At 46.4% G+C, this 27,653-nt stretch overlaps 1 protein-coding gene across 5 annotated transcripts in view; it reads left to right on the top strand.

Annotated features, from left to right (window-relative positions):
* The window catches only part of Fam171a1 (family with sequence similarity 171, member A1), a 125,312-nt gene that overhangs the window by 89,239 nt on the left and 8,420 nt on the right, over positions 1 to 27,653 (top strand). For all 5 annotated transcript variants that reach the window (XM_087591495.1, XM_087591496.1, XM_087591497.1 and 2 more), the window contains 1 exon segment: positions 4,152 to 4,328. In XM_087591495.1, the coding sequence (XP_087447621.1) occupies positions 4,152 to 4,328 (177 nt within the window).

Below are 27,653 nucleotides of genomic sequence, written 5' to 3'. Positions count from 1 at the left end.
ACAAGACATAGAAGTTACAAGATCAGAGAAACCAAAAGCCACCAGCCAGAAGGAAAGTGACAGTTCCTTATCAGAGAAAGACCAAAGCCTGAACCTTCCTCCTCCTGGGTGACAGCATGGTCCTCAGACCTCCACCTGCTGTAGGAGAGGTCTCAGGATTCTCAGTCAGTCCATCTCTCCGTCTCTCTCTCTCTCTCCTCTCTCTGTCTCTCTCTCTCTGTCTCTCTCTCTGTCTCTCTCTGTGTCTCTTCTCTCTCCTCTCTCTCTCTCTCTCTCTCTCTCTCTCTCTCTCTCTCTCTCCTGCTCCTCTTATTACCTTTCAGGCTTTGGCCACCGCATAAAGTTGAAAAGCAGCCACGATAGATAAAGTGGGTATATTATTATACTTCCTGGGGACGCTCTGATTAGAATTTTCATAACTTTCCAAGACTTCAGATAAACCAGTGAATCTGAAAAGCTTGTGCACCTCCAACGTCCCATCCATTTCTGTAACTTGCGAGTAAATTTCTAGTTGGAGGTGAAGGTACCTGGTGACGTTTTGCCTTTAAATTGAGGGCCGACCATGTGATTCTATACCATTCACTCGCCATCGTAAGATGTGTGGTGATCATCTACAGCAACGTTTCTTGGGGGAAATGTCAATCGAGGAGCCGGGAGAGTTCTAGTCTGAGGTCCTCGTAGGCTCCATCCACCTTTCCTGATGAAAGGAAGCACAGTCAGGAGCACAGCAAAGAGGACCGGCCTTGGCCTTGCTCTCCCGAGCTCACTCAAGCCCTCTGCCCCTCTTCCAGTAACGCTTGCATAAATTATGAAACCCGAGAGGACCAGGAAATGCGGAGCCTGAAAGCACACGACTATTGATTTTTTTTGGACGCGTGTTTTATTTTAAAATCAGCCTGTTTCAGAGGGAAGAGAGAGGTTGGAAGGTGACATTGAACTGCTCTTCCAGTGACGTAATTGATTAGTTGCCTGAGAGGATCAAACTCCCCAAGACCTATTAGGAAAGGGAGCCAGCCAGTGGTGCATCCGTATGTATTCAGAGGCATTGGAGCCTGGGCTCCATGGAGCACAGCAACCTGGGGCACAGCGGGTGGCTGCTGGCCTCAGAGTTTGTGACAGGCCTTCTTTTGCCCTGTATTCACTTTCTGTCTCACACACAGGCCAACAATTCTCTGCTGCCTAGCATCCCCACCTTCTCCTGGTCCCCAGAAGGCACAAAACTCCACACCATTCCCATGAGTCTCAATGAAATAACCCCCACCAGCCACTCCAGGGGACAGAAAGGGCAGAATGTCTAAGGTACAGAATTTGTGCGACCCCCAGAAAAGTTGGCCTATGATGACCATTTTCATCCAGAATGCTTTTTAAAGTATTTGCATAGAGTTATGGTGGCATCTAACTTTTTTTAAGATTTATTTATTTTATATGTGTGAGCACATTATATATATATTCAGACACCAGAAGAGGGCATCAGATTCCATTACAGATGGTTGTGAGCCACCATGTGGTTGCTGGGATTTGAGCTCATGGCCTCTGGAAGAGCAGTCAGTGCTCTTAACCACTGAGCCATCTCTCCAGCCCCTGGCATCTAACTTTTAAACTTGAGAGAGCATGTTTCAGCTCGGTACTAAAACATGAGGACAAAGAGACTCCAAGGGGGGCTGAGTAGAACTCCTGTTGCTATAAACAGTTGATCAGAATCCCGAGTGGACACCATCCCTCCTCCACCGAGTGCTTGTCCCTCCTCCACCGGGTGGCCTGACACCTGACTTTGCTTGCACACCGAGGGCCAGGTAACACCGAGGTAGAGCAGGAGGGAGTAGCTACAGACAGAACTCAGCACCTTGCACACGACGGGAATCACGTAGCAAAGTGTGGAAGAGAAATAATCTATGTCTGAATCCACCCAAGGTGAAGAAAGCAGGACAGTAGGTGGGGATGTGGGAGAGTAGGAATGGGCATTTCATGGGGCACAAGAGAATAGCAAGCCTCCAGAAAGCACAGGTAAGACCTACATGTCGTAGGAGCTAGGGCTCCTCCCTCTTATGTCCTCCCTCTTCCCTTCTCCTCCTTCTCCCTTTCCTCCTTCCTTCCTCTGTCTACTTCCCTTTTCCTTTTTCTCTCTTCACGCTCCCACTATGTAAGCCAGCTGGCCTTATATCAGCAGCCCTGGCTCACCTGACCAGGTACTGGGTACAAGTGTGCCATGTCCATCTCGGCTGGAGCTCTTTAAAAGTCGTGTGTAAGGACAGGAAGCTGAAGCACACTGCTTGTGGTTAATCCGCTTATCTTTGTAGAGCATACTTCTGAACTTGTGCAGGTTTATGGCCATACACATAAGCAGGTACCTTACCTGCCCTCCCTCTGAGTCGTGAAGATGAGGTGGGAGGGACGTAACTTAGCAGGGGCATTTGGTTCTAGAAACCCACCGGCCTAGATGGGGGAAATGCAAGATGACGAGGAAAGAGAATGTGTGAACACTGAGAAAGAAGAGTGGAGGTGCCTTTCTAGAACTTTCTGCCTGCCTGTTTACAGGAGGCTTCTACCAACCTCCTGCATGGGCCTTAACAAAACATAGCAGTGTGTCCTGCTTGAAAACCTTATGCCTGCAGTGTCTATACAGCATCCAGTAGGTCACCTGATGACTCTGGCGTTTAAATCCTGTCTGGTTGACAGGTTCCAGCGTGACCAGGGGCAGCACATGGGAAGCCTGACTTTGCCCTCCTGGCACCATTTGACTGTGAATGTCTCAGCCCACAGTGCATTTCCCAGCCCAGCGTGGTAAATTCTGGCCAAAGTAAAATGGTTTCTAAACTAAAGGATTCCTGACCTTGAATCTGTGATTCCAACTTTCACCTTTTGAGGAACTCTTTTAACAGGCCTTGGCTATCATGAAGAAAGTGACAGAGATACAGCGGTCATTGTTGTTTAGGAATTACCCCACGGGGGACTCAGCTGTTAAGTCATTGTCAAAACTGTCACGTTCACTAGATTTGCTCTGAGTGTTTACTTTTAGCCCAAGTGGAGGTTGGCATGAGCTCAGATAGTTACGTTAGTATCTAGGACGTACGTACTTATACTTTACGTAAATATACTTACAGTCTGACTTTTTGCCTAAGAATAAGGTTAGTATAGACAGAAATCACAGCAATAAATAAATCAAACAGTACTATATAAGTATATATAGTATAATATATATATATATATATTATGTTTTCCTGCCTTGTAAAGTACCTTGTCATTTTTATCACTAAGAAGTTCATCCTATTAAGGCAAAGATGTGAAGTTATGACAATTTATTTTGTGTGATACCATATTTCGCTAAAGAAATTTCTGAAACAGACTGCTTAAGGGTATAAATATCCCGTCTCTATACATTCTTTCATTTATCCACATACAGTCATTAAAGTACTGACTCAGATAAATGGTCTCTAATGGAGAGTGGTGATGGCATAGCAAAGTCCTTCTAGACAGACCAAAATAGCAATGGCACTAAAACAGCACTCACCTATCTCACGTCTAAGTTTCAGTGCTATACTTAGGATAGAATTAGTTAATATTTTGAAGCAATCCTTGATGAAATTTGCTGTTTTAAACAGTCTCTAAAATATGTTTTTACGGCGCTGACTTGGCGTGTGTATAATAGATGCTATAGGTGGTGTGTCCTACGATATGCACAGAGCTTACCTTGTGAGCCAATTTTTCTGTGGCTTCTGCAGAGACTGAAGCATGGTAGTCATGAGTTCCAGGCCACGGGGTGAGATGCTGCCTTTAAATGGAAGGAAGGAAGGGAGGGAGGGAGGGAGGGAGGGAGGGAGGGAGGGAGGGAGGGAAGAAAAAAGTCAAGAGAGAAAGGGGAAGAGAGAAAGGAAAGCAGAAAGGAGTGGGTAACACAGGCACACTCTGCTGCAGCTCCCCTAACTAGCATATGCCTTCTGGGCAGCTACTGCCACAGCCAAACCTGTTTCTTTGTAAACCCTGGGTTTGAACTGCCTCGTGACGATGTGGGGGTGACGATTACTGATATGAGCAAAGCCCTCCGGAACACTGGAGACTCTGCTCAGTACGAGGCAGTAGTAACTGTTTTCCTTCAAGGATTTCTGCAGACCAGGGCCTCTGTGCAGGTGATGAGCATATGTCTTCTTTCTCAGGAAACAGCACCAGGTATGACTTGACCCCTGTCACAGCCGTCAGCGTGCACTTGCTCAGCGGTAATGGGACGCCGGTGCTGGTGGATGGACCCATCTATGTCACTGTGCCCTTGGCCACTCAGAGCAGTCTGAGGCACAACGCCTATGTGGCAGCATGGCGGTTTGACCAGAAGCTGGGTAAGCAGGAGCCCCTGAGCAACCCTTCCGAAGTTTGTTTTGTTTTCATTTAAAAAGGAATTTTTAAAGGTCTTGGAAGCTAAAATTGCTTCTCCTAATATTTATCCTTTCAGTTTTTTTGAAGAGTCTAGGATCTATCTTGGTTCTGTGGTCTTTTTTGTCTCCTGAATATAAGAAAAACATTGGCCAACATCGTTTAAAGCAGGGAGTCGTCCCCATAACCCTACAACCTAGAGATAGATGTTAATCTATTTTTGACTCTTCGTCATTTGCCTGTACACATAAGTCTGTGCTAACAATTAGTGCATAAGAAGAAAGCCTAAAATTTATCAGCTTAAGATAGCAATGGACATCTCCTGTCTCACAGTTTCTGAGGTGCAGGGATCCAAGCACAGCTAATGAGGGTGGCTCAGGCACAAGGCCCCAGAAAGTCACGGTGGGCCTATCAGTCAGTGAGTGCTCTGTACAGTTTAAGCAATACTCTGCTGGGGCTAGCAATCACACTCAGTGTCCCCCATAGTCACGGAGGAGTCTTGCCAGGCAGTGGCCAGAGATCTTGGCCTCACGCTCTGGTTCTTGGGGAGGTTTACAACATGGCAGCTTGCTTTCCTGTTAGCCGGTGATGTAAGAGAAAATAAGGTGAAAGTTTCGAGGCACAAATACTTCAAAAAGATGCTATCCATCCTGGGCATAGTCACTAGGGTTAGCAGAAATGGTGTCAGAATTCTTTCTTCTGCCTTTGCAGTCATTACAGCAGAGTCAGCAGTTTTTCGTGGCAGCATCATTTTGGGGTGACCCAAATACAACATGATTCGGTTATCAATCCCTTCTGAAGTTTGTTTTATTTTTGTTTTGATTTAAAAAGGAATCTTTAAAGGTTCCATCAATCAATTAGTGGGAAAGCAGGAATATTCTAAGGTGGTAAATATGTTGTAGCTAAATGATTCGGTCACCAATTCCTTACAATTAAGGGGAAACAGGGACTATTCTAAGGTGGTTAATACTTTGTAGTTAAATGTTTGAATGTTTGTGCATGGCCAGGATTACTCTTCTGGGTGTCCCGTGAAAATCAAACTTGGAACCAGATTTTAACTACCAGTGTAAGATTGTTAAACTATGTGTGAAGATCAACGAGAGATTTATATCAGATGATATTTTTTATATCAGATGATATTTTTTAAATACTCAACTCCTTGGATCCGTCAGAACATGGTTTTAGCAAAAAAACTTGAAAACAATTACCTTTTGGGCTTTCGTGGCATTTTTGTTTTGTAAGTCCCCAGATCATCGATAGTGTTTACAGTGACTTGTAACGATCACTGCAGTTTTAACAGCTGTATTAAGGTTGACGTCACAGGGTGGATTGCAGCACTGCCTTACCGTATACTGCATTTCTCAGTTAGGGTTTCTATCCTGTGATAAAACACCATAACCGAAAGCAAGTTGGGCAGGAAAGTGTTATCTCATCTCATAGCTTGTGATCCACCAAATCAGCCTTCCTTGCCAGGCGTCCTAGTACATGCAGAAATCCCGGCATTCGTGCAGAAATCCCAGCCTTCGAGATTTGCAACTAGCCCAAACTGCACAGCAGGACCTTGTCTCAACAACAGCAAAAGAGCAGCATTTCTCAGACTCACCTTCTGGTCCTTTCCTGGATTTCCCATGGCTGCGCTAGGCTGGGAATCCTGCATCTTACCAGTTCCTTGCATCATCAGGCTCCCTCCCACTCCCCCTCCTTCCCTGGAACCTGCTGTAGTGCTGCTCTGGTTACCTTCACAACGGAAGATGTTCCTATGTGCTCCTTTCTCAGAGCAACTTGTAAGGAGTTCGGACTCATAGCAAGGCACACAGATCTCTTTGGAGCCTATCCCTCTCTCCTTCCCAGTCGCTGTGTAGACATACCGACTCTTCCCCAGACACACTGACCCTTCCCTGGGGCCTTACCACTTTGCAAACTGAACCTGACCCTTCAAAGCCGTTCTGGTTCAGATCTCAAATGTTCTTCCAGTGCCTTCTGCTAAGATCTTGGCCTCCAATAGAAGGCGATATTGGAGGGGGCACTCCCACCTTTAGGAGTCATGGCCTAGGGGGTGGAAGTGGGTCACTAGGATGTGACCTTGAAGAGCCCTAACCTCTTCTTTTCCCTGGGCTCCCAGCTATCCTGAGGTAAGCAGATTTTCTCTGCTTTGTGCAGTTCACCCTGAGCCATGCCACCCCAAGCTCAAGAAGCAATAGAGCCAACTGACCGGTAGCTTAGATTTTATGAACCGTGAGCCAAAATATGGCTTTCTCCCTTTAAGGTGTTTACCTCTTGTATTTTATCACAGCCATATAAGCTTATTAAAACCTGGTGCCCTGGGTATCACTGAACCCCTTCTGTGGTAAGTGTTTGTCTCTGTGGCACCAGGCAGTAAGCGGAGAGGTAACCAGGCACCTGCCTGGCCACTGCTTGCTCCTACAGTGTCCTCTCTGCACTCGTGTGATTAAGACTAGGTCCCAATGAATACCTTTATTGATCTAATAACGATATTTGCAGAATTTTAAAAATCAGAACAGGGGCTGAGGAGGTGGCTCTTGCAGAGAATAGGAGTTTAATTCACAGTGCCCAGTAGGGCAGCTCACGACAGCCTTTTAACTATAGCTCCAGGGGAACCAACATCTCTTCTAGCTTCCTCAAGCACTTCACACACACACACACACACACACACAGAGAGAGAGAGAGAGAGAGAGAGAGAGAGAGAGAGAGAGAGAGAGAGGGGAGAGAGAGAGAGAGAGAGAGAGAGAGAGAGAGAGAGAGAGAGAGAGAGAATCAAGTCTTTTTTAAAAGTCAGAAGAATGGGGCTGGGGATTTAGCTCAGTGGTAGAGCGCTTACCTAGGAAGCGCAAGGCCCTGGGTTCGGTCCCCAGCTCCGAAAAAAAGAAAAAAAAGTCAGAAGAATAAGGTGTTGTAATATTACATGTAACATTTGTGTGTGTGCACGTGTGCATGTGTGATATTCGTAAATTGCAAAGGACAACATTTATATTGAATTCCACCACCACCCTCTCCTGAAACTTTTATGTCTTTACTATTATTATTTCCCTCCTTCCTGCCTCCTTATTTTTCAAGAGAATGTGTTTGAGTGTGGGAAAATAGGACTGGGATGTAAAAAAGTAATCTGTGTTCTAATGTGATAAAGCTTTCTCTGGAGTTTGTTGTATATCATAGGTACCATGACAATATAAGTATATTAATCCCATTGGTGTATTCTGCATATAGTTAACAGTGAAATTTTATTTAAATAATTTTATATATGTCACAGGCTACATAATGTCCCCCCAAAATATGTCCATGTCCTGATTGCAGAGCCCTCTGACAGTCGTATTTCATATATGTCACTGAAGGTGTAGTTAAGAATCTTTGGATGGAGAGGTGAACCTGGAGTATCCTGATGACCCTTTGTAATCACAAGACGCCTCAGAAGAGGGAGGAGACAGGGTCAGAGTCAGAGGAATTGGTAGCATGACCAGAGAGCAGGAGCTGAAGCAATGCACTTTAAAAACAGAAAAGAGCCATAATTCAGGGAGTACAAACACCCAATAGAAGCTGAAAAAGACAAGGCCAGGGAGTTTCCCTTCAAGATCACCCTGCACACACCCCACCCTCAGCCCAGAGAGGCTGGTTTTTGTTTTTAATTTCAGAGATATAAGAATAAATCTGAAGATTTTAAGCCCTTTCTGTTTGTGGAAATTTGTTACAGCGTCAACAGTGAACTAGTACAATATAGAAATCAGTAAAAACAAAGGCATGCTGTTATAAATCCTCTGAGACCTGAGGAAGGTGGCCCTGGTGATGGTGACGCTTTTTACATATCTTTACTCTATGCTTGATGCCTTTCCATGAAATGCCCTTTTAACCTGGCATGGACCACAACAGATGTGATAGCCAACGTCATATTGGTTGCAGGTTGCCTGTGCACAGATCTAAGCCTTCTAATTATCATTCAATAACAATAAAATCAAAATGTACTTTTAGAAACATTCCTCCATTGTTGGTGGGAGTGCAAGCTGGTACAACCATTCTGGAAATCAGTCTGGAGGTTCCTCAGAAAATTGAACATTGCACTACCTGAGGACCCAGCTGTACCTCTCCTGGGCATATACACAAAAGATGCCCCAACATATAAAAAAGACACGTGCTCCACTATGTTCATAGCAGCCTTATTTATAATAGCCAGAAGCTGGAAAGAACCCAGATGCCCTTCAACAGAGGAATGGATACAGAAAATGTGGTACATCTACACAATGGAGTATTACTCAGCTATCAAAACCAATGACTTCATGAAATTCTTAGGCAAATGGATGGAACTGGAAAATATCATCCTGAGTGAGGTAACCCAGTCACAAAAGAATTCACATAGTATGCACTCACTGGTAAGTGGATATTAGCCCAAAAGCTCGGATTACCCAAGATACAATTCACAGACCACATGAAGCTCAAGAAGAAGGAAGATGTGGATGCTTCAGTCCTTAGAAGGGGGAACAAAATACTCAAGGGAAGAAATATGGAGACAAAGTGTGGAGCAGAAACTGAAGGAAAGGCCATCCAGAGACTGCCACACCTGGGGAGTGGGGAGTGTCCATCCCATAGACAGACACCAAACCCAGACATTATTGTGGATATCAAGAAGTTCTTGCTGACAGGAGCCTGATATAGCTATCTCCAGAGCCTGAGAAATACAGAGGCAGATGCTCACAGCCAACCATTAGACTGAGCCTGGGGAATCCAATAGGGAAGTTAGAGAAAGGATGGGAGGTACTAAAGGGGTTTGCAACCCCATAGGAAAAACAACAATATCAACCAACCAGACCCCACCCCAGAGCTCCCAGGGACTAAACCACCAAACAAAGAGTACACATGGAGGGACCCATGGCTCCAGCTGCATATGTAGCAGAGGACTCCCTTGTCAGGCATCAATAAGAGGAGAGGCCCTTGGTCCTGGGAAGGCTTGATGCCCCAGTGTAGGGGAATGCCAGGGTGGGGAGGCAGGAGTAGGTTGTAGGGGGAGCTCTCATCAAAGCAGGGGGAGGGAGGATGGAGTAGGGGGTTTCCAAAGGGGAAACTGGAAAAGGAGATAACATTTGAAATGTAAATAAATAAAATATCCAATTAAGAAGGAAAACTTGAAAATTGGACAGACATTTCAAAGAAACTGTGTTGTTCGACTTCCTGGACTCAAGTGAAGCCTGTGTATTTCACAAGCTGTTTCACTGCCAAGGTTAGTCAGTAATATTTCCTTATTAAAATGTTCCAGTTAAACTAAAAGTCCCAGAGACTGCCCTCCTCAGACCAGGGGGAGGAAAATGCAGCAGGATCTTTCAAGCCCATCTCACAGTTGGCCAGTAGTTACTATTTGTGACTATAATAATCGTGAGATCAATCCAATAATTCTTTAAGTTATTTACATTAAAGGTGAATCAAAACAATTGCTAATCCCAAACTGTTAAATAGCCAGGAACTGCAGCATATGAACCCATCAAGAAGTTCTTACTCCAATCAGAATCACTCTGCTGGAGCCTGACAGCTAAGCATGATTGAAGATTCAGTCAGGACGGGGCAGAATGCAAGATGAAGCCAACGGGCATGAGGTTCTCTCACTTACAGTGAGAACGTTCTAGAAATCGGCTCTACAGCAGTGTCAGTATGGCTGGCAATGCCGTGTACTTAAAATTTGCCGAGGGTCCATGTTAAGTGTTGCCATCAAGAATATGGTATCAGGCTGGAGAGGTGGCTCAGCCCTTAAAGGCTGGGCTCACAACCCAAATACCAGCAAAGGTATCTGAGGTGATGGGGTACTGTCTATTTTGATACGCACATCAAAACATTAAGTCAGGTGGAGGCATAAGTTTTTTGCAACCCACTTTCAATAAGGATTCAACCTCTCCTCTAGCCCACCACCTAGCAGAGGTAGTGGGAAAGTTATTAGGATATGGCCGAGTGGACCTGTTTTGCAAGAGTTCTTTGGAGGTGAGCTTGATCTTCTCTGTCAGGAGTTCAGTCCTGTAGCAAATACCAAATACGATTCAGCAGCTGCAGACCAAGTCCCGTAGGCAGGCAGACACCAGGCACGAACCAGCAGCCGTAGTTCAGCCCTGAAGAAACTGCAAGGCTCAACCAACCGAAGCCACAGGAACCTCACAAACAGCTCTTGGATGAGTTTCTCTGAATGGCTGGCTGCATCGTTACCACAAGCAGAGCTCAACAGCGCTATGTAAAGCGAACCAAGGCGTGCATGCCGTTACGGGAGAGTAACGAGGTGGAACAAACCAAACCAATGCTCAGTGCCCGTCTCCCGCTGTCGTTCTCCCACTGTCTGTGGGTCACATTTATACTCCTTCATCAAGTGCCCTTTCATGAGTCTGCTACTTCCAAACATCCTTTCACCTGTGTGCCCCAGCAAACCATCATTTGACATAACTTTCCAAAGAAACCACAAGTTTCCACTTCAGTCATGCATCTTAAGTGTGTACAGCTTGTGTCTGTAAATTATACTCGGTTAAAATGGAAACAAGTAAACACCAAAGGGAGATTTTAGAACATGAGAAAATCATTTAAAATGGGTAAACATACACATGCCCCTACACAGGGTTTTACTGCTGGAACACAGCCACACCCATTTGTGGGTAAGCCGTCCGTTTTCATCCTGCGATACCCAGTGAGTATTGACATGCAACACCGACGCGTGTTCTGGATTTACGATCCAGTCTTTTACAGAACCGTCTTGTGACTCCTGATCTAAACACCCTAGCTGAGGGATCTCTCGCTTTACTCTCTCTCTGCAGGGGATAACTGGGGTGCTGACTCAGCACCAGCCTCCTTATTTCCTGTTAGCTAAGCTCCCAACCCTCTGTAACTACTCCAGTTCCAGGGGGCTCTGACGCCCTCATGCAAACATGCATGTGGGCGACACTCTAACATGGTGCTCATAAAAGTAAATAAATTGTTTTTTAAAAGAAATTAGCATCTTCGCATTTTTAACCCTGCTCATCAGAGAGTGACCTAATACATGAACACACTGTCAGGATACATGAATTGGATTTTATTGACTCTGTCACCATGTAGACCCTCTAAGAACTCACTTGAAGAGGCACAGCATGCGTGTCCCGCATTGAGACATTTGCACATATATGCTGTGTGTGCTGTGTTTGATTACCATTTGCTCTACACAGCAAATGAGACTCCCCTTGGTGGGTGAAGCTCTTATCGTTGAAGGAACTGGCAGGATTCTGACTTCAGTCATTCACATCATACTGTGTCCTACAGCCCTTGGGGCTGGACCTGGTAAAGCGTCCATACTTAGTTGTGTGCAGGGGTCAGTTTGACCTTCCCACGTCTGGCAAAGAAAGTCGGCCATGGCGAATGTGTGCTGGTTGCGGCTTGAAGGACAGTAAGCGCCAATTGTGTCCGTTCCCTTTTACGGACATTTATTCTTTCTCCAGTGTGTAACTAGGGCAGCAGATGGCTTTCTGGAGAGTGGGGTTGTATGACTTGTGGCCCTAGGGAATGGTCACTCATGAATAAGCAAACCAGGTCAGTGGTTTGAATTAAAAGTGACTGATCCCGAATAACGGAAAAAATCAATAGCGTTTTAGATTTGGTATTTGTGCTTCCACTGTCTAAGGGTCACCCGGTGTATTTGTCTCCTCTTGCTCCGACGGGACGGTAGAAAGAGAAGCCTACCCTGAGAGTGAAGCTCTATGGCGAGATCCAGTTTTAAGTGCCTTCCCAAACATCGCAGGCAGAGTGTGTGGGGGTTGCTATAGAAATGGCGGCTACTGAACCAAGTATGGTTCTGTATGAACCAAGTATAGCAGATGCTCGTGAATAATGCCATTAATTGGCCTGTGCAGTATGTCTGTGTCTGCTTCCGAAGGAACATGACTGCTTTTGCTGTGCTGTACCCACTAAGCTTTTAGGTAAGTCATGGCCAATCTGCCCTTAAAGGCGGAGTTTGTTTAGAGTGCAGATGCACTTCACGTATTTATCAATGTAGGTCCATCCGTGTGGCAGGCGAGTTGTAGGGAATGTTAGAGGAGTTGGGAGTGGGGTGGACCTTTATCTAAAATTTGATGTGAACCTAAAACTATTCTTTAGAAAACAAAGTCAAGGTAAATTTTATATGCCTCTCTGACCTCAAGTTTGGTCAAAAGGTTTTATGGTAGTTCTCCCAAGAATAATTTATTAGAGACTGCCAAGGACTTGCTTAAATGTGTTTTCAAGGCCGACCCAGAACTCTGACATGGAGAAGTGATAAGAGGTACAGATGTGTTAAGTCATATGAATATTCAAATATTAAACCATGCGTCTAGATGGAGGATTTCCACGTGGTACGTTCTGGTCTGAATGACTTCTGAGGACGCACGGTATTACATTGTCTGGATAAAAGTTAGAAATGGAGTTGTTTATTTGTCTAGCAACTCGAGTACATATTTTCATATGGGACTAACTTTAGAACTATATGTACTAACCCCTTCCCCGAGAACAGATGTGATAATTAAGGATATTAAAGAAAGAGGCTGGTTTACCTAAGAGTGATGTCAGTACCTGACTAACAGACAAATAGGCCATTTCCTAAGGAACATTAGCTGAGAAACAAGACACAGACTCACCGTGTATGAAAGATGGTCTTGAACTTCTGACCTTCCTGACTCTGCCTCCAAATGCTGGGGTTTCATATCTACACTTGGCCTGTGAAGTGGTGGGAGACTAAGCCAGGGACTGCACATGTGCTAGCAAAAGGCCCCTTGCTTTTCCAGATCGGAAAGCGAGCCTGAGAGTGAACTGGGTGTTAATGAATTTTGAGGAGGACAGGGGATAATTTGTCTGCAAAGAGTTGATGGAGCTGAGGAGGCAGTAGGGTAAATGCTGACTAAGAGGGGTGTGTTTTCTGTTGCCCTGGGTCTGTTAGCATCCCATTGCAAAGCTCTGCCCTGAAGGAGGAGAATTAGATTTTATGTAATATGCCTGTGGGCTGATGATCTAAGAAGGGGACAGTTGTTTTCCAGCGTTGCCTAGCAACTCAGAAAACAGCCTTGTAACATCGATCCATCTCTGAGCATTGTTAAGGCGTTTGTGTTGGCGTCATCCTCAGAATGATCGTTTTCAGAAAATTGGTTCTCAGGTAGCTGTGGTTTGGGGCACTTTTGTTTTAAAACTCTATTCTTAGGGTGTTGGTTTTCTTAAAGTATCACTCTGTGTAGAACTAGAATTTACCATGCTTGGATTTCACCAAAACCATTTTGGCAAGCCCGACAGATGAGTAGTTAGTTTGTGGTCAGAGAGTTTGCAAGTCAGTCCTTCTCGGGGAAAGCCTGTGTTCTTGAACAGTAAACCACTAATTACTAGACGGAGTTGTTTGGTTAAGTGTGGTAACTTCATATCCTCTGGTGGCTCTTAGCACCACCAGGAAACCTTTAGGCCTTTCAGTGTGTCTGGGTTCTAAGCAAAACTTTGATATTTAGTCTGCCATAAGCCTAAATGAAACTAATTAGGACGCTAGTGTGCCGTAAGTTGTTATGGCTGCTGCTGCTGTGGTGGTGGTGGTTGCTGGAGACAAACGCTCACATATCCCAGACTAGCCTCACATTGCTATGTAGCTGATATCCCAGGTATATATCACCAGCGTTTATGTCATGCTAAGAACTGTAGCAGCTAAGCCACATACCCAGCTCAACAGGTATTCATCTGGGGGGGGGGGGGAGTGGGGTGTGTGTCTGTGTGTGTGTGTGTCTGCACGTGCATGTGCATGTATACACGCACCATTTACGTGCAGATGTTGGTGAAGGCCAGAAGAGAGTGTTAGAGCCTTGCAACTGGAGTTCAGATGCTGGTAACTGAGCCTGGATCTTCTGCAAGGGCAGCCATCTTGCCTATCATCTTCTTCCCTCCCCCAGTTCCTCCCCTCTTCTTTCCTCCCTCCTTTGCCCCTTCTCCACTTCCTCCTCCCTTCTTGGTCCTCCTCTCCTTCCCCTTCCTCCTCTTCTCCCTCCTTCTCTTTCCTCTTCCTCCTCTTCTCCCTCCTTCTCTTTCCTCTTCCTCCTCTTCTCCCTCCTCCTCTTTCCCCTTCCTCCTCCTCTTCCTCCTTCCTGTTTTTCCCCTCCCTCTCATCCTCCCCCTCCTCCCCCCTACCTCACTCCTTTCCCCCATCACCTTCATTGTTATCAGCTCATATGTAGTTTGCAAATCTTCAGTGACACATAAGAGAGGGAAGGGCAGGCTCCCACCTGCAGTTCTATTAGGGTAGGGCTCCACTCTTCCCTCAGGATGACGCTCTAGGATAAGCCCGCCACTAGTCTGATGCCAGTGCCCCTGCCCCACCGGTGTTCAGTATTTATTATTATCATTCACCGTCTGAAATTGAACTTCCAAATAACTCCTGAGTCCAGGGCAGAGGGCCCCTCGCACATATGTCTGATGTGCAGCATGATACACGCACACCCGCACCATCACGGCTCCTTTCACTCAGTTGAGCATCACTGGCTTTGTGGCAACCTGTGCCACCATCTTCCCTCCACAGGTGACAGAACTGAGGACAGGTATTCTGGGGGCAAGCGATATTAGTGTTTAGGGGTAGAGCACAGTGTATGTGTGCAGAGAGGACAACCTTGTGCAGTCCGTTCTCCCCTTTCTCTCTTTTCCCCTTAGGTGGGTTCCAAGGATCAAACTCAGGTCTGCAGGGGCTTACATGGCAGTCCCTCTACCTTCTGCACCATCTCATCAGCTCGAGGACACTTTCCTGAGCTGGGTAAAGATGTCTGGAGCCTCTGGAAAAAGGCTCACTGTTTCCGAGCAGAGGCCTGAAGTCCCAGGATGCTTTGGGATCTGAGAGATGCATGCAGGGATTGTTCACGTTGGAAGAGTATTTAATGGTGACCTTTTAAATTACACGAAACCATTCAACATCCTCCAAAGTCAGTATGAAACTTAAAATTACCAGATAATCTTGTTATGTGGCTTTGCACTTACAAACAGAGTGTCATACAGTGGGAGTAATGACGGCGGGATAGGAATGGGTGTGGTGGAAGAATTGCAATCCCTGTGTGATGAGGGGACATAAAGTCAAGTGTGTTAGAGAAAAGCTTTACAGTAAACTACGTTTTACCTTGAATTAGGTCGGTATTTTCAGGAGTGAGCAGGGTGGCTCAGTGGTGCAGTGTTTTCTGAACAAGCATGAGGCCCTGAACTTGGATCCCCAGGAACCACTCAGGAGGATCCCGGGGGCTTGGGCTTACTTATCAGCTGGTCTGACTAATCACCGAACTCTGAGTTTAGTGAAAAATCCTGGCACACATGAACACACCCACGTGTACACACCGCACACACAAAGCAAAGTTAAAAAAAAAAAAGAGAGAGGTGTTCTTGGTTATAATTTTAACTTGAGGTCGTATGCCCTTGTTTCTGCTTCTGTCTACCTATTTCGGCTTTATAATTTGGTGTGAATGTGTCACACATTGAGCGTGCAGGTGCATGCACCCCCACACATGTGTGTGGTGGCAAGTCTCTTCCTCTGTGACCCACCTGTCTCGACCCTGCAAGGCTGGGCCTACAGGCACAGGCAGCCACTTGTGGCTTTTTAACATTGGTGTTGAGGGGTTGAGATCAAACCCTCATGATTTCACAACCAATGATCTGTCTCCCCGAGCCATCTCTCCAGCCCACCACACATGATTTTCTAAAAAAGAGTTCAGTGCACTGTATGAGAGGCTTCTTCGTTTCTTTCTAAAGTGGTTTTGTGTACTCTTTGGGTCTGAAGTTTCTGTAGATGTTAGGGGCAGGACTGCTAAGGATTGCTAAGGAAATGAGATGTGTGCGGCTGATCTTCCAACATTACGTAATACTTCGAGTCAGAGAGAACTTAATGCTCTGCCATGAGCACTTATGTCCCTAATACTGTGATTCTCCAGACCCTGTTAGATCACCCTTCTGAAATCATTTGTGTGTGCATGCACATAGGTGCTCACACACTCACACACACACTCACACTCTCGTACTCACACACTCACACACACACTCTCACACACACACTCACACTCTCATACTCTCACACTCACACTCTCACACACACTCACACTCTCACACACACATACACACACTCTCACACTCTCACACACTCTCACACACACTCACATACACACTCTCACATACACTCACATACTCACACACACACTCACGCTCTCACACACTCACACTCACTCACACTCACACACTCACACACACTCACACACACACTCACACACACACACTCTCACACACTCACACACTCACACACATACCCATACACACTCACACTCTCACACACTCATACACACACTCATACACACACTCACACTCTCACACTCTCACACTCACACTCTCACACACTCATACACACACTCATACACACACTCACACACACTCACACTCTCACACTCTCACACTCACTCTCACACACTCACACTCACACACACTCTCACACACACTCACACACACCCATACACACTCACACTCACACTCTCACACACTCATACACACACTCACTCTCACACACTCACACACACTCACACACACTCATACACACTCACACACCCATACACACTCACACTCTCACACACTCACACACTCACACACACATACTCACACACTCACACACTCACACTCTCACACACTCACACACACTCACACTCTCACACTCACTCTCACATACTCACACACTCTCATACACACTCTCACACACACTCACACACACTCCCATACACACTCACATTCACACTCTCACACACTCATACACACACTCACACTCTCACACATACTCACACACACTCACACACTCACACACACTCACACTCTCACACACTCACACACACTCACACACACACTCACACACACACTCACACTCACACACACACACACACACTCAGACCATTGCATTGGAGATTCCAGCAGGAACAGTCCCACTGGCTCCTCCATCAACCACACAGATGTGATCATCCACATAGCCCAGACATTTCAAACATGCAGTATGCATTTGGCCATAGTTGAAGGGAAAAGAAAAATAAGGCCGCAACTGGAAAAAAAAAACAATTGGACCAAACCAAAATGTCATCATTCCTAGCTGGGTGGGTCCATCAATAAGGCAGGTATTTCTATAAGCCAGTGTCTTTCATCAGTTTCGGACCATACCTGAGGTGGGGCCACCATCTTTGCCAACAGCTGGAACTTAGCCTAGAGAGTGCTTGGTGTGCAGGGTGCCCATGTCTGGGTGTGGAGGAGAGGGGACGCAGACGACAAACCTGTTCCTTCCCGAGGATGTGGATCTCTATGCATGGGAGGACTTCGCTGAGTATGGACCAGGGACACAAAGCGACAGCCACGTCCACCACTGCTTGTTTATCCCATCAGTCACTCGGGGGATCTCTGTTTGTTGTTGTTAGATTTTCTGCCAGTATTTAAAAGTCAAGAACCAACTTGCCATTGGAATTCTCTTTTTTTTTAAATACAATTTTAAAGATTTGTTTATTTTATGTATAAATGCTCTGCTCTCTATCTGCATGGACACATGCACACCAGAAGAGGGCGTCAGACCCCATGACAGATGGTTGTGAACCACCCTGTGGTTGCTGGGATTTGAACTCAGGACCTCTGGAAGAGCAGTCGGTGCTCCTAACCACTGAGCCACCCCTCCAGCCTCTTGCCATGGGGTTCTAAGCCTGTTTTGCTCTTGTTAAAATTGAACAAGGGCTAATGAGATGCCCTGTGGGGGAAGGCACTTGCCATCAAACCTCATAGCATGGTCCTCATGGCGAAAGAGAGAACTCGCTCCAGCAAGGTGTCCCTCAACCTCCACACGAGTGCGGTGTGTATGCACTGGCGGAATGAATGTAAAGACTGCAGAACTGGCTCAGAGGTTAAGAGCATTGGCTGCACTTCCAGAGGACCTGGGGTTTGGTTCCCAGTACCAACTCAGGTGACTCAACCCATTATAAAACCATTTCCAGGAAATATGGCTCCCCCTCCTGTCCTCCACAGAGACCTTCATACATATGTTATATATTCACACAGACACATACAGAAGTAAAAATAAATCGCTCAAAATAGATAAAGATGATTAACATTTTTAATTGAACGATTCATTTGTCTAGGATGCTTTTTCTCTGTGTGTGTTTTACCTACAAATGTCTGTCTACCACAGTGCCCATGGAGGCCAGAAGAAGATGTCAGACCCCTGGGGCCTAGTGGTAGTGAGCTAATGTGTGGGTGCTGGAGATTAAACCTAGGTCCTCTGGAAGAGCAGCCAGCACTCTTGCTATCTCTCCAGCCCCATTGCATGTATTCATTGAACAACTTCTTCACTCTAGTCCTCTCTCTGCTGCATAAAGTAGTGAGGTGAAGGGAGTCGGGACATGATCCTCCGATGTGGATTTTTCTCTCAGAAGAGGTAGTGTGGCCATGCACCACATGAAGTCAGGACCACCAGACAGTTAAGCAGTGTTGTCAGAGGTGTGAGCAAGCCAGTCAGAGCCTGTGGAGAGGAGACATCTGAGCTGATATCCTAAGAACACATTGGAGCCATCTCTGGACAGGCTCAAATATAATGGTGCACCTCAGGGTCTTGATTTTTGAACCAGTTTGGCCTCACACAGGAGCCAGGTTACAGAGTACCCTTTCATTCATCGTCAACATGTCGTCTACACTCATTTGACTCCCGCAAGCCCTAGTATGCTCTGCCAGGGGCTGAATTACTTCCTGAACAGATCAGAAAAATAATTACAAAGATGCTTCCAGTACACTGTAGGCAATCACATCAGGGTTTTTCAGAAAGTCCTCAGGCCCTACAAAAGGTCTAAAGACTTTGCAACTGGAAATGCAGGCCACAGGCGAGCGGTCTGATTTCACACAGGAATTTATTGGAACAGACCCCTGGGCTTTCCCCAAGACCTATTGAACCACAGTGTACACACGTACGTACACACATACACACACACACGCACGCACGCACGCACGCACGCACGCACACACACAATCTGTTTTTAAAAAATGAATCTCTTCCTCAGAAGCTACCCTGTCCACATAGCAGCCTCTTTAAAGGCTTAATGAGTTAAGAATAAGTTTTGGGAAAGGAGCCATAATGGGAACGTTCAAGGATTTTGGAGGCCTCATTCTCTATATCAAGAGAATGTATTAGGTGACTACAAGCTTATGTCTGTCTTGGTTTCTAGTACTCAGCCTGTCTCTCACCTCCTGCTTCAGACACAAAGTCCTCAGCAACCATGAACGTCCCTTCATTTTTTTCCTGCTGAGACCAGCCCTGAAATCTACTTGTCGGAAGCTGTAAGGAGTCCAAACATCCCCGTATAACTTATGCTCCTCTGTTTGATTTCCTTCAACAAAAACTGTAAGATAAATAGTCCTCCCCCCCCTCCCCAAGAAGTATTTTGCTATGTAACTGACAAGGGATGTTTGCTCTTAAGCGATACCGTAGGGAAAGTAATTTCAGAGAAGGTCACTGACCTACTCAAAGCCAGTCTTTCCTTTCCTGATACTGTAACAACAGAGATGGTGAGGTTTTCTGCTGTGTGGTAAGTGTAGCTCGAGGGCTCCTGCATGCATTTGCAGTCGTTTCTTTTTTTCTTCTTAGCTGAGGTCTCACCAGTTGGTCCAGGCTGAGCTTGACCTTTGAAGGGCCTGAGAACTCTCCTCCTGCTTCACATGATAATGCTATGGTTACAGGAGTACTGCACTGTGCCCACCTGGATGGCCCTGTGCCACTTTTTTTTTGGTATATTTTTATTTACATTGCAAATGTTATCCCCTTTCCTGGTTTCCCATCCATGAGCCCGCTATCGCATCCCCATCCCCATTCTTCCATGAGGGTGTTCCCCCACCCAGCCACCCACCCCTTCCCACCTTCCTGCCCTGACATTCCCCTACACTGGGGGGGACCAGCCTTGGCTGGACCAAGGGCTTCTCCTCACATTGGTACCCAACAAGGCCATTCGCTGCTGCATGTGCAGCTGATGCCATGGGTCTGTCCATGTGTACTCTTCGGAGTGTGGTTTACTCCCTTTGAGCTCTGGTTGTTGATATTGTTGTTCTTATGGGGTTGCAAGGACCTTGATCTCTTTCAGTCCTTTCTCTAACTCCTCCAATGGGGACCCGATTCTCAGTTCAATGGTTTGATGCTAGCGTTCGCCTCTGTATTTGTCACGCTCTGGCAGAGCCTCTCAGGAGACAGCTATATCAGGCTCCTGTCGCATGTACTTCTTGGCATCAGGAATATTGTCTGGGTTTGATGGCTGTATGTATATGGCCTGGATCCCCAAGTGGGGCAGGCTCTGAATGGCCTTTCTTTCAGTCTCTGTTTCACACTTTGTCTCCATATCTCCTCCTTTTTGTTCCCCCTTTTAAGAAGGACTGAAGCACTTTGGTCGTCCTTCTTCTTGAGCTTCATGTGATCTGTGGATTGTATCTTGGGTAATCTGAGCTTTTGGGCTAATATCTACTTATCAGTGAGGGTATGCCATGTGTGTTCTTTTGTGACTGGGTTACCCCACTCAGGATGGTATTTTCTAGTTCCATCCATTTGCCTAAGAATTTCATGAAGTCATTTTTTTAATAGCTGAGTAGTATTCCATTGTGTAGATGTTCCACATTTTCTGTATCCATTCTTCTGATGAAGGGCATCTGGGATCTTTCCAGCTTCTGGCTATTATAAATAAGGCTGCTATGAACATAGTGGAGCATGTGTCTTTGTTATATGGTGGGGCATCTTTTGGGTATATGCCCAGGAGTGGTGTAGCTGGGTCCTCAGGTAGTACTATGTCCAATTTTCTGAGGAAGCTCCAGACTGATTTCCAGAATGGTTGTACCAGTCTGCAATCCTACCAACAGTGGAGGAGTGTTCCTCTTTCTCCACATCCTCACCAGCATCTGTTGTCACCTGAGTGACCATTCTGACTGGTGTGAGGTGGAATCATAGGGTTGTTTTGATTTGCCTTTTCCTAATGACTGAAGATGTTGAACATTTCTTTAGGTGCTTCTCAGCCATTCGATATTCCTCAGCTGAGAATTCTTTGTTTAGCTTTGTAGCCCATTTTTAAATAGGGTTATTCGATTCTCTGGAGTCTAACTTCTTGAGTTCTTTGTATATATTGGATATTAGCCCTCTATCAGTTGTAGGATTGGTGAAGATCTTTTCCCAATCTGTTGGTTGCCATTTTATCCTATTGACAGTATCATTTGCCTTACAGAGAAGCTTTGCAGTTTTATGAGGTCCCATTTGTAGATTCTTGATCTTAGAGCATAAACCACTGGTGTTCTGTTCAGGAAATTTTCCCCAGTGCCCATGTGTTCGAGACTCTTCCCCACTTTTTCTTGTATTAGTTTGAGTGCACCTGGTTTGATGTGGAGGTCCTTGATACCTGTGCCACTTTTATTAAAGCATTCAATAAACTAGACTTCAACCTTTAGACTTCTGTATGTATGGTTGGTAGAATGTTACAGTAAAGGAAATACCTAAAGTCATATAGACTGAATCTTTAAGGGCTTGTTATCCAGCTCCTGGAGACAGCGGGCATATTGAGGGGTCTGGATGGGACTGATGGTGGTGGTGGTGGGTGATGATAATAAGGACACTGAGAGGTTAAGAGTAGTTTGCTTTATGTTTTCTGAAGACCATTGTAACCCAACCATGCTATGCTCACCCATGTGATAGGACAGCATTGGAATTCTGGACAGCACGGGGTCCCCAATGGAGGAGTTAGAAAAAGGACTGAAGGAGCTGAAGGACTTTGCAACCCCATAGGAAGAACAACAATATCAACTAACCAGACCCCTCGCCAAGAGCTCCCAGAGACTAAACCATCATCCCCAGAGTACACATGGACAGGCCCATGGCTCCAGCCACATATGTAGCAGAGGATGGCCTTGTCGGGTATCAATGGGAGGAGAGGCCCTTGGTCCTGGGAAGGCTTGATGCCCCAGTGTAGGGGAATGCCAGGGTGGGGAGGAAGAATTCGGTATGTGGGTAGGGGAGCACCCTCATAGAAGCAGGGGGAGGGAGGATGGGATATAGGGGGTTTCCGGAGGGGAAACCAGGAAAGGGGATAACATTTGAAAGTTAAATAAATAAAATACCCAATAAAAAAGAGTAGCTTGCTTTGTGGTTTCTGAAGACCACTGTACCCCAGCCGTGCTAAGCTCACCCATGAGGCAGGACAGCAGTGCGACTGTGTTGTCACAGTTCATCCTGTGTCAACATCGGTGACCCCATTGCTCATCCTGAGTGTTTCAGAATACTGCATGGTCAGAATGTAGGCGTGGGAGTAGAGATGGCCATCGTACTCTGCAATATGAACAATAACCACTTTTAATTAGCAGAATGGTTCTGAGATGGTTTTCTGGATGCTTGCAGAATCCTTTCCTGGCTTCCCGTAGTAGATCTAGTAGAAGTTATTCTAAGTTTGTGCAGGAAGAATATATCGATTAGACTACATTAGTAGTAAGAAGTAAGGTACAGAGTAGCACATATGAAAATGCCCAGGCCACATGTACTGTGGGAATGGAAAGCAGATGCCTTCATAATCTTCAACGGCTTAAAGATGTGAAAGACATGTCCCTCCTCTTCTGCGCAGCGGGAACATGTCTTCAGTCCACACCATGGACAGTGACCAGGCTGGAATTCACACTCGTGAGATCAGCTGACCCTGTGTAGTGCTTGGTCTTCGTGCGCTCAGTCCTTTGAAGTCTGATTTGGTAAAAGTCTCAACAGAAGAGTAGAGTCTCATATTCTTGCGTTTTGCCTAATGTGCAAGGAGTCAACTTCGATGTGTGATCTGGTCTGGTGTTGTTGGGTTCTGCCTATAAATTTGTTCAACTCGGTGCTGTTCATAATCTCAGATCTTTGCGCTTATTACACAGTTAAGCTGAAGTAGCATTCCTGTCAAAGAGGAGTATCCAGACAGAATGGATGTGCAGAGCAAGAGCAGCAGCATAAATCTGGGCTCTTTTAGGCTTCATTCAAAGAAGATGTTGCATTTGGAGTGAGACTTTTTTCATAGTTTAGAGTCCGTTAGCCTTTGAGGAGGCACTGGTTTATTGTTTACATATAAGTATATATATATATATATGTATATATACACACACACACATACACACCCACACTTTTATTTTACATAAATAAAAGTTGATTTGGTTGTTGCATGGTAACCAACTAGCGCATCAGTGGTTGCTAGGATACCCCATCCCATCTTAAAGATAAAGATGAGGTGTCTTATCTGATGGTTACTGTGTGTAGTAATCGTTACAGTTAAATGCAGCTCCTGTTTAAAGAACCCATAATGCTTTCCACGTAGTGAGCCATGCCAGCTAAGGCCGTAACAAAGTCACTTCCAAAAGGTGAGGGCACCCTCTCAACACCTTGCAGTCTCAAAAGTATTTCTTGCTCTTTCATGGTATGTAGTTTAACTCTTAAAGATGAATCAGTGTGTGTGTGTGTGTGTGTGTGTGTGTGTGTACTTAATTTGGACTCAGAGTGCCACTGTTTGATAACTGGATTGTCCCCATGCCCCTCACATGGCCTAAATACATTATTCTAGACCACGTTGATAAGAAGATGGTGACCATGCTGAGTGTGGCAACTTGGGCTTCATCAGCAGTAAAAGAGCAGAACTTGATGGCAGTAGCATGGTGTGTAAGGAAGGCTAGTAAACATGTGGGCAGCAGGAAGACTATTGATCATAAGAGAAACCCACCTCCAGAATCCTCAAGTCTGTGTTCCTAGGGGTATCGCACCTAGACTTGCCATCGATCATGACCTGGGCCTCAAGAAAAACACTTGTTCCTGAATCAAAAGCACATGCCGATTTGGTATTTGTGTCAAACTTCCTTCTCAAGTGTTGGCATGGAGCCATCCTTTTGCTATTTGAGGGTTTTTTTCCTACCCTTTCTCCCCCAGGTTTCACCCCTTTCACTAGATAGGAGAGAAAGAAGGATAGAGGGGAGAGGAGGGGGGAGGGAGGGAGGGAAGGAGGGGGAGAGAGAGAGAGAGAGAGGGAGAGAGAGAGAGAGAGAGAGAGAGAGAGAGAGAATGAATATGAATATCCCTGAATAAAGTTAGCAGTCTGAAAGGGGACAACATTATTATTAGGCTACTTCCTGACGATTAGGGGTGTCAAGTTCCTTGGGGGAAGTTTGATCTTCGAAGTCGGGATATCAAACTTCTTTTTGTTGTCTCTTCTTCGTGCACTATAAAGGGCAACCAACAGCCCACCTCACCTCTCAGGGCCCTAGCATTTACATACCCTCTGAAAAGTCCCCAGCATTCAAATGTCACACAATCAGAGAAACCATCTGCCACTGGCAAAATCGTGCTCCTACTGGAGCATGAGGCAAATCACAATCAGCTGCTGTGATTTGCTGTGATTGGCAGGTACAGAAGACTATCCCTTTGGGAAGGGGCTTTGCTTCCCTTTCTATGAGCCGCTTGCCTTTGTCTGTTGAACGTCTTCATTTTTGCTCAAGATTCCATTAAAGGGAGCCCAGATCAGAAATTCCAGTCTCACAACATCTCTTTCCTTGATGTTGGCAGGAGGGGCCACATGGCCTTCACTCATACACATAGCCCCAACCCCAGCTCCTGTCAGAGCAAAGAGGCCTAAGTCACCCTGCCCAGTCCTGAGATACCCACCCAGCAACTGGGCTGATGCAGCTGCACCGGGATGGCTGTTCCACATCAAAGCCGCCTCCCTCAGTGTTAGGTCCTGCCTAACTGCCATCAGCGAGTGACAGCCTTTATCTCCGTGTGTCCCAGCAGTGGTCTCCATTGCCTGCCTATGAAGAGGACACAGGATTCTGACAGGGAAGACCTGGAGGGGAGCCATGGGAAGGGGTTGAGAAGGAGCAGTCTAGAGAAAGATAAAAGTGCAGAGCAGATGAAGTGAGCCCAAAGAAGCCAGGCAGCGTTGGTTCACTGGGGCCTGTCCTGTGATTGGTTCACAAAGATGAGAATCTTAACTAGGACGGCCCTTTCCTGTCGGCCATATTCAGCAGTACCAACAGCCATCCAAAAGGTGGCCTCACCCACTCGGAAGATGTAGAAGAAACATAAAGGTCTTTTACAGTTGAATATTTCTTCCACTCACAAAGCAGGAAAACCTTCTCTGTGCTGTCTGAACAGAACCGGTATCCTCATGTGTGCACATGAAAGTCCCCTTGGCCAGCACCCTGCTTTCTCATAATCTTATTCAACACAGGGCACCTTAAGGGGCTTTGTCTGCTCTGCCAGCCCATCTTAAGCACAATTACCACTTCCGTGCACGAATGCATAGGTGGGGAGCCCTCCTCCCCCTCCCCAGGTAGGAAAGCCCATCATCTGGCCTTAACGTCAGGGTCTCGGGAATGAGAGGCATACGCTTCCAGCACACAGTTCATTCACCCTTATGCTTTCCTGTAGCCTTCCCTCCCACCAAACAGATCTCAGAAGATGCCTTTGCCAGGAAACAGCATGTTCTTTTTTTTTTTTTCTTTCGGAGCTGAGGACCGAACCCAGGGCCTTGCGCTTCCTAGGCAAGCGCTCTACCACTGAGCTAAATCCCCAACCCTAGGAAACAGCATGTTCGAATCCCGAAACAGCGCCACACTTTTGTCAGCCCCTGTTGTGTATTTTATAGAAGGTCTGCCAAAGTTAATGACTCCGCCCAGCTGGCTTCTCTCACTGTCGTTTGAAAGGGGAGCATCCCAGTTTAGTCCCGCGGCTGCTCCTCGCGTACCTTTCCTGGCGTCCACGCCCTGCCTTTCCTCGGAAGGATACTGATGCTGTTTGTTGAATTGCGCCTCTAGCGTTCACTCAGTGTGAAAGTGAGTCCTATCTGGAGAGAGTTCTAGGCACTTGGTTGTAATGAGAATTTCGGTTCCTTTAAACACAGAAACATTATAGGAAAGTTTTTGTTTTAACCCCAGGTGTGCGGTGCAGGGCTGAGTCAGGCTGTCTGTGGCTGAGTCAGGCTGTCCGCAGCGGCTGACTGTGATTTGCCTCCCGCTCCGGCAGGGGCGTGATTTCGCCAGCTGCAGATAGTTCCGGCAAGTGTCTGCTGTTTGGAATCTTGGGGACTCTGGAGAGGGTATAAAAATGCTAGAGCCCCAAGCGGTGCAGTGGCTTCTGCTCCTGTTCCTGCCAGGGCTTGATTCTTGCTGGCTGGAGATATCCTGACAACAAAAATCAACATTTCCCGGAGGAACGATAGCCTAATCAGCAGGAAGTAGTCCTGGAGATCAGATCAGCACCCCCTCCCCCCTCTAGCCTTCTCTCTCTCCTAACTAATGCTGGGGGGTGGGAGGGATAAGGGTGGAGAAGGGTGGTAAAGAACGGAGCCCATTCGCTTTAGTAGGAGGCAAAAAGGTATAAAACACATGGCTGCCACTCTCAGAGCGAGTAACCCATTGGAGGAGATCAGACCGAAAACAACATGTGGACACGAGTCTTGGAAAAATAACGGTTCGGTAAAAACGTTTCCTAGAAACGAGATGTAGAACGTGCAGATGTACAGGAAGTTCTCCCCAAACTCAGGCGTGCGCGTTTTAGAATGGAGGAAAAGTATGTGAGGTTAGCCCTACGACGGCGGTCCCTCATGAGGACTAGCTAGGCAGGACAAGCGCGTGGCACGGGGCCATAGCTGGCCTTTGTTTACAGGTTCAATAGCGTCAGTGTTTATCCCACGGTCTGCCCAGGCAAATGTGAAGGCCCTTCCCAGCCATGGCCCATCCACTACCTCCTGTTCCCCTCGAACCAGTCCCCCCGTCCATTGCTTCATGCTTCTCCGTGTTGCTCTCTTTCCTGAGTGACCTTGTCACGCTCCTGTCTCCCTCCCCACCTGTTGTCCTTACTGACAAGCCCTGCTCCACCCCAGGAGACACTGTTGCGTTGACCTCCCAGAGGACATCTTCAGCAGATGGCCTTTCTATGTCTCGTCTTCCAGGCTAGAACAGGGACCAGTCATCTGGGCAGTGGGTCTGGACAGGTAGTGTTGATAACAGCACCACCCACTTGGCTCGCCTCATCCGAGACTTGGGGGAATTTTTCAGGTCCGGTTCAGGTGATTGTCTTGTAAGAAGCAGCTGAGGCAGAGTTGGCGGTTTATGAATGAACAGGACTGAGGACTCGACTCCCAGCTCTCCTCTGCTGGATCCCGTTTAGCATGCACCCCATTTGAAGAGCAATGACTCAAACCTCTAATCTGGGGAAGCAGCCAAGCGAAGAATGAATGGCTGCATCCTGGCTAATCCGAAGATGCTGCCCGCTGTGCTGATGGGGG

The sequence above is a fragment of the Rattus norvegicus genome, chromosome 17 (genome assembly GCF_021556685.1).
Source record: "Rattus norvegicus strain SHRSP/BbbUtx chromosome 17, alternate assembly SHRSP_T2T, whole genome shotgun sequence".
Lineage (NCBI taxonomy): Eukaryota > Metazoa > Chordata > Mammalia > Rodentia > Muridae > Rattus > Rattus norvegicus.
This window is presented reverse-complemented; position numbering and strand designations above follow the sequence as displayed.